Raw genomic sequence first — 12,642 nt, 5'->3', positions numbered from 1 at the left:
TATGTTGACAAGGAATAATAGATACATTTCACATTTCATTCAGCATTTGCTTAACAAAGAAAGTAACACAACAACATGAACAATGGTTATTTTTTTTTTTGTAAGGCAAATGGGGTTAAGTGGCTTGCCCAAGGCTACACAGCTAGTTAATTATTAAGTGTCTGAGACCAGATTTGAACGCAGGTACTCCTGACTCCAGGGCTGGTGCTTTATCCACTGTGCCACCTAGCTGCCCCAACAACGGATATTTGAATGTAAATCTTTGATACAATTCTATATTTCTTAAGTCAAGAAGAAAAGATTTACTCACCTCAAAAGTTATTGAATAAGGATGGGCAATTACAGAGCTAAAATTCGAATGATTTGGTTTGTTCTTTTAAGAAAATATTAAAAAGAAGCTCTTCTGTGGAATTCAACTGTTCAGGAGGTGCTACTATTAGAATTCATTCACGGAGATGGTGTTTTTATACAGAGAACACTACTATCAGAGATGACAGAAAATCATCTCTTTTTCAGTATGACCTGAACTCTTCTTTCCTTAAGTCTAGGTGTAGGACCTCCATTATAACATATACATAGACTAAGAAGTAGGTGTGTCATGCCCATTTTTGGCAAGGGAAAAGAATCTTAGCTTCTGAAAGAAGCTATAGTCATACTGTAGTGAGGCAACATGATTCTTTATTACTGCAAAAAAAAAGCAACATCCATTGCATTTTTAAAAAGGACAAAATGAAGAATTAACATGAGGTTCTTATCCCAAATCCCCACAATACCTTGCATTGGCTATGCATTCCAATGTGACTTCACTAGTTCCTGCCACTACACTTGTATTGCCTGGAGGGATGACAATGACAGGAGCCATGATATCAAGTGTATCAATATCACCTATAAGAGAAAAAGAAAGTAAGCTCATGTAAATGCCTTAAAAATTTACTCAGACATTGTACTTTGATGCCTTCCAGTTTGGAGACAACCCTGGATCCTTCAAAGCTATGTCAGTGGGACAAAAATTCTTGCCAGTCCTTCCAGTTGGAAAGGCCTAGCTATATGCCTGTCCATGATGGGTTAGCCCAGATAAACTTGAAGAAGTTCATCATTAGAGGGCTGGTCACTAGGTAATTAATTTCTTTGGACATATTCATTCATGATGATTACTACTAGCTCCAGAGAGTTGTCACCTGCTTCTGTAGAGGGCATAGCCATGCTGACATAAACTCAGATTTCTGCACTTCTAAACTAACCACTTTGAGGAAAGAAGAAATGATGACTAGAAAATTCTAAATGAGAGATATTGTCAGACCAAGCTTTTTGTGAAACCTAAGAATCTTACACTTTCAAAGTAATGATAGAGCTTAATTAGTCTTCTCATAAGAGATCTTGAGCATGGCCATTTTCAAAGATTTTCACTATACCATGAATGCAAAGTTCTTAAGTATATCTACTCTTCTCTCAGTCAGGACACATTGCTCATAAGAATGTTTCCCTAGTGGAGAGAAGGAACTATATCCTAACAGAAAGAAAACCTTTTATATGCTGTCAAGAGGTTTTTAAACTGCTAAGCATTTAAAAAATCAAATACTCACTGCTTTTTTATTATTTAAAGCCCTTCCTGTTGATTTTCATCTTATGTGAAAATTATTTTAATAAGAAATTTTCATAGTTAATGCTTTAATTTGGTTTCCTGGGGGTAAATATGTTCAATTAACAGTGTTATATCAGAGCAATTTAAAACCCCTTTTCTTACCAAAAAAGTAAATGACTCAATTCTCAATCTGCTTTGTAAGGCATCAAAACTGTAAATAATTTAGTTCATGTTTTGACAAGACAATGATTTAAAAAAATGAAGAATAATCTCTTGGATGCCTAATATATACACAACAGCAAAATTATCTACTTGCAGTGTATATAACAATTTTGTTTGGGCTAAACAGAACCACTCATTTAATTCAAATAAAAGACTAATAAACCGTTTCTGAAAACAAAAATTTCAAAAAAGGAATATGAATGTTTCAAGAAGAGAAATAAAATTACTGGAAATCTAAATGGCTTTAACCAATATTTGCTGTTGAACAGGCTTGCCACCATTTATGGCTGGACTGAAAAGCAAACTGGCAAATAAAAGGCACTGCCCTGCTGGGTCTGAGACATGATTACAGCCACTGGGAGACCACACTAGGATGAAATACTGGCTTCTTTTCAACACTAATTTCCCACAGCTCTCTATATTCCTTCTTTCTTTCACTAGTAAAGCAGTGTATGTTTTTCATATTAGAGGTTTGTATTTTAAATGAATATACCAAGGTAATAATATATTAGCAAAGAAAATTTTTATAACTGCAAATTCACACAAATCAGATTCTTCCTGGTTAGTTGTTCCTCACTCTACCCCTACCCCCACCCTATCCCCATGGCAAGTAGAAATTGGGACATTTACACTTCCTTCTCTTTTAAACTATCTGTAACAGCAGCCAGCCTGTCCTTTGAAACTTCATGCTAAAACACCTTGAAGAGTCACGTTTTCTAGTGATTTTCTGTTGTCACTCTCTTTTTATAAAATGATAAAGTATGATGGACTTGTTATCAAATTTCTAAGAAGTGTAGAGTTATCTTACAGTCATTCACAACATGGCAAAGAAGGTAAAATGAATGCCAATCAGATTAACAATCTACCTGTCACCTGGGAAAATCACTGATGTGAAGAGATGACCTGAGAAGCTAATATTTGCAAATAGTTATTTGAGGTGAAGAACAGCAGCAGTGGATGCTAAGGGGTCAGTGAACAAGGTACCAATTTGACATTAATCACTGTTTAGTGGCAAAACAAGATGCTCAGCATTTGACAATCAAAAGGGAGAATGGTTATGTAGCCACTCAAAATCCCTCTGTCACATCCTCCCAAATGCAATCTAACACTCTTGACTTCCTGTTCACCCCTACAAGTTTTCCTTATAAAGAATCCTGGCCACTGAACAATTAGGCACTACTCCACATCACACTTTTGTTTCATCGATCATCTTCTAGAATGAAGGGTAAACAACAAGAACAGCTTCTTCCAAACAAGTCTAACATAAAATTAGCATTTGCTACTCAAATATTACTAAAACAAGGAATAGAAGAATCCATGCATATTGCTAGATGTGCAATATTTAGGGAGGACAGTTAGCAACCTACTATTTCATGAATGTAGAGAACTCCCAATAAGGAAACTCCCTTTTACATTGGTAAAATATTAGCATATTAGCAATCACTTTGCAGTTTTTAGTTTTCATTGCCTGGGGTAATAATTTACCTAGGATCACCAGCTATTAGGTTTCAAAAGCAGGACTGGAATCCAGGTTTTCCTGATTTCATAGTCAATTCTCTATCCATTACATGTTATGCTATAATCATTATGTATGCAATACATAATATAGAAATGTTCTAAAAACAAAATATTCAACAGATTGTAAAGCCATACCAACCTGAATGCACCTGGTTTTAAAAACTAAACAGGATTGGGCCTGGTTAGTATTTAGATGGGAAGCCAGCTGAAAGGAGAAGGTCCTATGTGTTTAGAAAACAGGCACAGGGACATAGTGGGAAGACCCCTCTCTTCTATGTAGCAATGGTATAGATATCCCATTTTCTGAGTCAGAAACCTCTGGGTTCAAGTTCTGCCTTGATCTGGATGTTTGCTCATTTCATTTAATTTCCTCAAACCCCAGGTGATTCTCTAAGACTATAAGTTGCAGAGCAGTTAATTGACCTGCATTGGGAATAGAGTTTCGACTGTGTTGTAAAGATGAGAGTTCTGGTTTTGGGGTCAAACACCATGGGTTGGAATATCAGATTTGTTATTTACTACTTGTTTGACATTGGGCAGCAGGTTAAAAATCATTTAATGTCTCTGTCTCAGTTCATCATCTGAAAAATTAGGGAGTTGAACTAGATAACCACTATGGTCCCTTTTAGATCAAAATGTATGATCCTAAATGTTATTCATTCGTGACTTACTCTTCATGACCCCATTTAAGATTTTCTTGGCAAAGATGATGAAGTGGTTCCTGCTCCAGCTCATTTTACAGATGAAGAAACTGAGGTAAATAGAGTAAAGTGACTTTTCTATAGTCACAGTTTCTGAAGCCAGATTTGATCTCAAGAAGATGAGCCGTCATTACTCTAGGCAGGGCACTTTATCCACTGTTGCCATCTAGTTTCTTCCTTGATTTTTCTATAAGTAGGAATACCTTACAGTAAAGAAATCAGATTTGGATGTCTCTGCCACCTTCCTTGCTCCTCCCCCCTCCCCCCGAAGCCCCAGAACCAGGAGTCCCTTTTCTATTTTTTAGGATGACCTTTTCCTTAGCTTCTGTGACTAGGGCAGAAGAAGGTTATAGGGGATACCCAGATGGTCTACAAGCTCTGAGTTGGAACACAAAATGAGATTTTCTATGAAACACTGCTAAAAATAGTACTATTACTATAATAAGAAAGGTCAGTGACTGACTGGCACTCAGAAAGTTGTGATTTCATTGATGTAGATCTGTGCCAATGAAAATAGTAACACTTTAATTTTTCAAAAGCTGTATTCAACTGTATTTGGTGGACAAATTTTTAGCAATGAGTAGCTCGCTCTACACTTAACTTGAATGAGACAACTTTTACTCAAAGCTTTTAGTATTTGCTAGAAACTATTGGATTTCATATCCTGAAGTGCTATCCTTGTAAGTTTGGTCACATCACAGCTTATATAGGCATTGTAACTGATGGGAACTGAACACTCAAAACAGATACAATAGGAAAATGTATCACAAATTCTAAGCAATCAACACAAAGGCAAACTTTTGAAACATAGATCATTAGTAAGTTGATAAATACCTGTAAGGCATGGAAATATTAGTGTTGTTGAATTCAATACTATTTTACTTAATTTTAATTCAATAAACAATGATGAAGTGCCTCATATTTTCAAGATACCAGAAATGTATTTTAGCCAAATGTCACAACCATGTTAAGGTTGTGTTGTGAACATCTGAAATTTTGCTTTCTCCCATTAAAATGCCAAAGTGAGTAGTAATAAAATACATGTTATATGTTTGAAAACTCAGAGAAAAACAGATGGTATGTATAGATATGTATCATAAAACAATGAATTGGAATCCAATGATCCATAATCATTAATTAATCAAAATTTTTTCAGAGTAGATTTTAAGGGAAAGGGAAATCATAAGAAAAATACATAAGATTCAGTTACATTATTGTTGCTCGGTCATTTCAGTATCTGACATTTTGTGACCTCATTTAGAGTTTTCTTGGCAAAGATATGGAGGGGTTTGCCATTTTCTTCTCCAGCTCATTTTGCAGATGAGGAAACTGAGGCAAACAGGATAAAGTGACTTGCCCAGAGTCACACAATAAGTGTGTTTCTGTGGGCTAATTTTGAATGCAGTAAGATAAATCTTCCTGAACCTTTGGACTAGCACCACCTAGTGCCCTTCCATTTAAATTATATTGAAATAAAGAAACCAAGCATCACCCAGACAATTTATTTAGCAAGTGTAAAAAAAAATTAGGCTCAAATATCTCCACAGACAAAAACCTCAAACTTTGGTCCTTACCCAGTTTGGAAGAAATGGAAAACAAAATGAAAGATTTAAGACACCTGGTTATTTATTAAAGGAGAGGATCAGGAGACAGGTGAGATTGAGAGTTGAGTGGAGGGGATAGGGGGATAATCAGGAAATACTGAAGAATAAAGGAAAAAGAGGATGTTCAGTAATGTTCTTTAAATTAGGTGATTCTTGGGAGGGGGACAAATGTTGTGATTTCTTCAATCTGAGGTGACTTTGAGCTTTAATTTTACAAAATGGTGGGGGAAAAGCAAAATGGATCATAATGCTATTTCAATATTTTACTTATTCATTTATTCTTTGAACTAAATTTTATTTTTTTTGTATAATTGTAAGATATAGAGCCCCATACTAAAAGAAGTTGTGTTTTTACAGATAGTGCCAAATAATGAGTTGGTTGGAAGAAATGGTATAGAAACAGATAAGACTGTCCTATTTTTGTAAGATTAACAGTCTGAGGCCTCAGTTTTTGGGCTGGAAGGCCCAACCACCTTAGACTCAGTTATGCTGCCTATTACTATGAATGCTTAATTGATTTCATACATATTAACATTTCCATCTAAGGAAGAGTTTAAGGTTCATTATAACAACATAGAATATATGTGTAGGCAGGCATGACTAGGGTAGGGAATATATCAACAGGGTACATGTAAGGGGAGGGTAGAAAGAATTGTAACATGGAGGAGTTTGGATCAATCCTGGTTCTCATAGGAGGAATAGGAATAATAGCATATGAACTTATTCTGGATTCTTTATAGGTGTGGAAGAACTCTGTAGTTCCCCCACTTGCTACTGAAGAACTATAATGAATGCTTTCTTGGCTCATTTCAGTTTAAATTTTGTTTCTTAAGGAGGGGAGGTGACTGATCCTCATTTCTCACAATAATCAAACCAACCAAGGAGGCAGATTGAAATAGTAGGAAGAACTTTGACTCTGGAGTTCATCTTTGACTCAGTCATGGGCAAGTTACCTTCTCAATTTTCTCAACTATAAAATAAAGTTTGGACAAGATAACCTTTGAGATCCTTGCAGTTCTAAAATAATGAACTACTACCATGTTGAACATATAATATATGCTCCATAAATATTTGGTGATTGATATGTTCATATCTATAACATAATAATGTACAATGAGAAATGAAGTTCAAAATGATGAGCCAGATGTAGTACATGATCTTTGCATTATTAGAAATGTTAGTATCTAAAACTACTATGTTTTAGATAGATTTCCAAGAAGGATTGATTTGAAGAAAAAAATCTTGGTTGAAATTCAATTAACATAAAATTTAATTAGCCAAATAAGCTTCTATTCTCTTAGGCTGTCCTAGAACTTTCTCAATCAAAGTTTCTCTAAACTGTTTTTCAGTGTATAGTAAGTAGCTGTCCTAGATCAAAGAGGAGCACTGCAGAAGCCAGATGCAAAGGGAGACAAGCCAGCATCATAGTCAGAAAGGTTTGTTCCTTTGTCAAGGTTTCTTTGTAGTTCTCAGAATAAGGAGTTTGCAACACAAAGAAATAGATGCCTAATCCTTGTCAATTTTCCTGTACATGAACCTCTTTACCCACTGAAGAAGGGGAGCTGAGGAAGCTACTTAGATAGTATTTAATTAAAAACTACATTTAAAGAATGTCAAGTCTAACCTAGCAAGACAAAAATTCAGAGGTGGAGTTAACCTGAACAACTCATCTTACAGATCACAGAAACAGAATGTGATAAAGGAAAATCATGCAGTAGTTTAATCAAATTTATTAAGTTTCACTGCATTAAAACTGTAAACCTTGTCTTTTTGTCTAAGACAAGATCCTTGGTCACTTACCTGCTGAGAGTAGAGTACTAACAGCTTTTTCCACAAATGCCAAGTACTGACTCAAAATATTCAGGAATATGTAGTTTACATACAGATAATATATGTAAAGTGCTTTAAAAATCTTAAAACTTTATACAAATGCTATAATTATTATTATTACCAGTGATTTATTCCTCTTATAAAAGCAAAAGTCTAATCCAATTCAATAAGCATTTATTGAATGCTGACTATATGTGAGGCATTATGCTAAGTAGTAGCACTACATAGATAAAGCCAAGTCAGATAACCTTAACAAAGCCTGTTCATGATATCTGAACCCTAAAAACAGTCTAATTCAATGAATATTTACTGAATACTTGCTATAAGCAAGGCACTGAAAAGGGTTTTAAGTGAAATGAAAAGATATAATTCTTGAGAAAAATAGTCAAAATTCTACTAGTTCTTAGGGAGAAGAGATCACATTCTGGGGTGGGGGAAGTGAAATGTTAAATAGATCTGAGACTAGACCTTGACATATGGGTAAGATTTCTAATAGGATACTTACATTATGGCAAATTACTGTAATAACTTTTCCAAGAAAATTCGAATTAAGGTCATGAAGAGTCAGATACAGCTAAAATGTTTCAACAGCAACAATTTATATTGGGGAGGGAGGCAGAGAGAGAGGAAAGTATAGGATATATTTCGGAAAGTATGCAGTTTAGGGAGCATGGTTGATGGCAAATTCTTGAAAAGTCTACTTACTCTGAAATCCTTTAAACCTAGGGGACATGGACAAGAGTTGCAAAAAAATGAATAGCATAGATTTTTTTTGAGTGACTATTCAATTTTTTTAGAGGGAACATTCAAATGGATGTGATTACAGATATATTTAATTATTTGAGTATATGAGCTAAGAATCATGATGGTTTACACCTGGTGATACAGTCTAAAATACAGTAATTGATTCCACCGTCTTTCCCAGATTCATAGAATAATAAGTATCTAAGGCAAAATTGGAACTTGGGTCTTCAGTGCTTTATTCATGTCATCTCCCAGCACACACATTATGTATGTATATACATATGTAAACATGCATGTATATGTGTTTGTGTATGTACACACACAGAAAATATATACATAGCACAATCATTAAGTAACTCTAATTTTAAAGTATTAATACCTGAGCTAACCAGGAAAGATCTCATGGAGGAGTTTGAAGCTGAGTCTTGAAGGAAACCAGAGATTCCAACAGATGCGAGAGAGAAGAGAAAGGATTCAATCAATAAAGAGATAGAAAATGGGGAACTGAAACATTATGTTTGAGGAATGGCAAAGTAGGTTAGGATATGTGGATCTAAATTGGTTGTAATGGCCAGATTTTTAAGAGTTTTAAATGCCAAATAGAGGAGTTCATATTTTTTTCTAAGAGGCAACAGAGAAATTTGTTGAATATTAGGATGACATGGGCAGACCTAAGGTTTAGGAAAATCATTTTGTCAACTATGTAGAGGGTAGGTTACGATGAGGAAAGATGAGGTAGGGAAATCAAACAAGACTATTTCAGTAGTTTAGGTGATAAGTGAGAAGGGTCTGAAAAATAATATAGCATTTATGTAGCCCTTTTAAGGTTTACAAAGAACTTGAGAGGTTATATCATTTAATTATTTAAAAAAAACAAGGAAAGAAACTTGTGAATTAGGTCAATTTGAGAAATTCTCTATTAATCATCTTATCAAGAACGTCCTCAATCTAAGTGTGGATAAGTCTTATAAAGTTATTTCCATTTATTATGTTTATCGTAAACAGCGCATTCAACATAGTAGAATCTGGGTGAATTAATAAATTGACCACTAGGATCAAAACCATTGGGTTTTACCCTGAAGCAAACCAGGGCATTTCCTTGTGCCAGGGTGAGTTAAAAAAATAAGGCACTGGTTAAGGCGTGAGTAGCATTCTTTTACCACATCAGACTTAATACTCTTCAGGAATAACTGTTAACTATAACACAGATCACTTAACATTTCTTGGGTTCAACAATTTTTCTATCAATTCAACAAATATTTTTAAAGTTCCTATTCTATAATGAAGTAATTGTCCTTCAACTAGGGAATGGCTTAACAAATGGTGGTATATGTATGTCATGGAACACTATTGTTCTATTAGAAACCAGGAGGGATGGGAATTCAGGGAAGCCTGGAGGGATTTGATAAACTGATATTGAGCAAGATGAGCAGAACCAGAAAAATACCATACACCCTAACAGCAACATGGGGGTGATGATCAACCTTGATGGACTTGCTCATTCTATTAGTGCAACAATCAGGGAGAATTTGGGGCTATCTGCGATGGAGAATACCATCTATATCCAGAGAAAGAATTGTGGAGTTTGCACAAAGACCAAGGACTATTACCTTTAATTAAAAAAACACAACTGATATCTTATTATGTAATCTTGCTATCTCTTATTGAATTTTCTTCCTTAAGGATAGGATTTCTCTCTTATCACATTCAATTTGGATCAATGTATACCATGGAAACATTGTAAAGACTGGCAAATTGCCTTCTGTGGGGAGTGGAGGGAGGGAAGCAAGATTAGGGGAGAAATTGTAAAACTCAAAATAAATAAAATCTTCAAAAGGAAGAAAAAATAAAGTTCCTATTCCATACAAATTACCTTGAAGTTTAAAAAACAACAATACAACCCAGAACTAATATACATCCACTAGAAGTTTATACTTTAGTGGGAAAGAACTGATTTATACACAAATAACTTCAAATCAAGGTAGCAGATCATGAATTCTATGTGAGTAATGTAAACTATAAATGCCATATGAAAACAGAAGATGGAAATATTAAGTCTGACTGGTGATCAGAGGAGGCTTTGTGGAAAAGTTAACACTCAAAATAGACCCTGGAGAATTAATAAGGATTTGGTAGGCAGAGCTGAGAAGTAGGCAGGCATTTCAGAAGGAAGGAACAACATGAAAAAAGTATGAAGGCAGACAGGGACAAGATTCCTTTTAAGAGGGAGAAAGTAAACTAATTGAACAGAACATATAACTGGAGTCAACTTACAAAAGGGAAGTGCTCACATGGTAATCAGAAGAAGCAATACAAGGATACTCAAGGTCTCTCTGAAGAACTTAGGAATTAATTGTGAGTCATGAGAGACACTGGCATGGAACTGCCCAGCATGGTGTGCCCACATCAAAGAATATGGTGTGCAGTATAAGCAAAACAGAACCATAGTAGCTCAAAAGAAACAATAAATGTGCAAATTTAGAGACATCTCTACTCCAAATATTATGTGTACTATTCATGGCTGACCTGGAACTAGAGTCTTCCAGGCTTGATCAATCACAATCAGATACACTACCCCTTGATCCCACATATTAGTGTCATTTTGATCCTCTACAAAAACAAACGACAGCAACCAGAACTAGAATCATGGAGTCAGAGAATAATCTAAAGAAAATAAGCATGATTCAAATTGTAGAAGACTGAATTCCAGTTTAAGGACTATGTTCTTTATTAGGTTTGTGCAAATCTGGTGCTTTAGAATTAATTTAGTGATGTTAATCAATATCCTTAATCTTATCTGAATCAGGTCTTACACAATGTTTACATGTATAGTTTACCAACTACCTTCCCTTTTTCCTTTCAACCCAGAATCTTCTCCAATCCCCCCCTGACACATATGGCTTCTTTCTTGATAATAATCCAATGTTTCCTCTGAGCTCATCTGATTTCCTCTTGCCATGGAAATGCAGTTAATCACATGGCAGACTACTGCAGAGGCATAAGCTTAAAGGAGGAACAGAACACTAATCATCAATGTTCTAAGAACACAAAGCATTTCATATAATTAGTTCATTTAACAAAGATGTAAAGGTTGCATAAAAAGAACACAGACTTCTTTCTTCAGAAAAAGTTGTACAACAAAAAAACAAGCTTATCCCCACCACTACCAGAGTTTTCTAAAAGACAAAATTCTACAGCTACGGTTGCCCATTAAAAATAAGAGTTATTAAAAGTCTTGAGTTTCCTATATTTCATATTTCAGGAAATCTTGACTGCTGTGATCTTGAAATGAGAAAGGGGTCATGGTGTGCTTCATTAAAGCCAAGACAGTGTCAGATTTCTCCACTTCTATAAAATGAAATAATGAGGTCAAATATTGCCCTCTGTTATCCTAATGCTGTCTGATATTTCCCTTGTAATACATATCTACTTACATTTAAGAACTGAAAATGAATACATAATATGTGTAGCCTAATAAATAGATGATTTCTAGACTAATAAATCATTTAGCCATTAGAATGAATTAATAAGGAAATTTCCTACGAATTAAGAGATTAAATCAGGAGAGATCTTCCAGGATCTTGCATCTTCATTTATTTAGAACCTCTCAAAGGATTTTTAAGATAGGCTCAATAAGAAGGAGCCAAGAAATAAAGCTTCAGTTCAAGCTGTGGCAAAAAATAGAAAGCTCTGAGATGGAAAGGAAAATGTTGGGATTAGGGGAAGAGGGCAGAGATTGTGGATGACATTAAAGCACATACTAAATAATTTGATATAAAAGACCATAGTAGGTTTCTGAAAGTATTTTTTTTAAACTGTAAGAAGTAGAAACAACCTTAGAGGTCTTCTGGTTCAACCCCTCTATTTAAGAGGAGAAGAATCAGATCTAGGGAGTTTAAGTATGCAGTTCTAAAATAACATTAAGTAATTCTTTAACAATAATTTAGATATATGGATCATCAAGCCTGAACTTAACTGTTGAATACAGAATTAGATAAGAATGAATTGATTTCAAACATACACCTGAGAGAATCAACTGAATGTGAAAGGTAAGGGAGAGGATGAGAACTGGGAAAAAGGTAAAATTATGAAGCAAGAAGCCTTTAAGTATGTTAATATCTTCAGGAAGATAAGGAAATCGTTTAGGAGGAAAGGCAATAAATTCAGTTTTGAGGTATTAAATTTCAGAAAATGAAGAGGGTAGAGGTCTAGAGTACCTAAAAACACTAAACTGAAAACTGGGCAAAAGAAGATATTTGTTAAAAGAAAATTCTTGAAAAATCCTTATTGGTCAGTTAATTTATGAAAAGGAAGGAATGTTCTTTATTATGAAAATTTCAGAACTTTAGGTCAAGATGGTGAAGAGAAGCCAGTCTCCAGGCTTTCCCTGAGAACTAATATGGATCATGCCTCTTAATAGAGATTCTATCAACAAAATCCA

At 34.8% G+C, this 12,642-nt stretch overlaps 1 protein-coding gene across 5 annotated transcripts in view; it reads right to left on the bottom strand.

The window, feature by feature from the left end:
* Positions 1-12,642, bottom strand: part of SDK1 (sidekick cell adhesion molecule 1) — a 1,240,677-nt gene that overhangs the window by 411,179 nt on the left and 816,856 nt on the right. For all 5 annotated transcript variants that reach the window (XM_074200552.1, XM_074200555.1, XM_074200553.1 and 2 more), the window contains one exon: positions 774-885. In XM_074200552.1, the coding sequence (XP_074056653.1) occupies positions 774-885 (112 nt within the window). The remainder of the gene's footprint in view (positions 1-773; positions 886-12,642) is intronic.

Source organism: Macrotis lagotis, chromosome X (assembly GCF_037893015.1).
Source record: "Macrotis lagotis isolate mMagLag1 chromosome X, bilby.v1.9.chrom.fasta, whole genome shotgun sequence".
In the NCBI taxonomy this organism is placed as follows: domain Eukaryota; kingdom Metazoa; phylum Chordata; class Mammalia; order Peramelemorphia; family Peramelidae; genus Macrotis; species Macrotis lagotis.
Note: the sequence above shows the minus strand (reverse complement) of the source record. Positions and strands in the feature narration are given on the sequence as shown.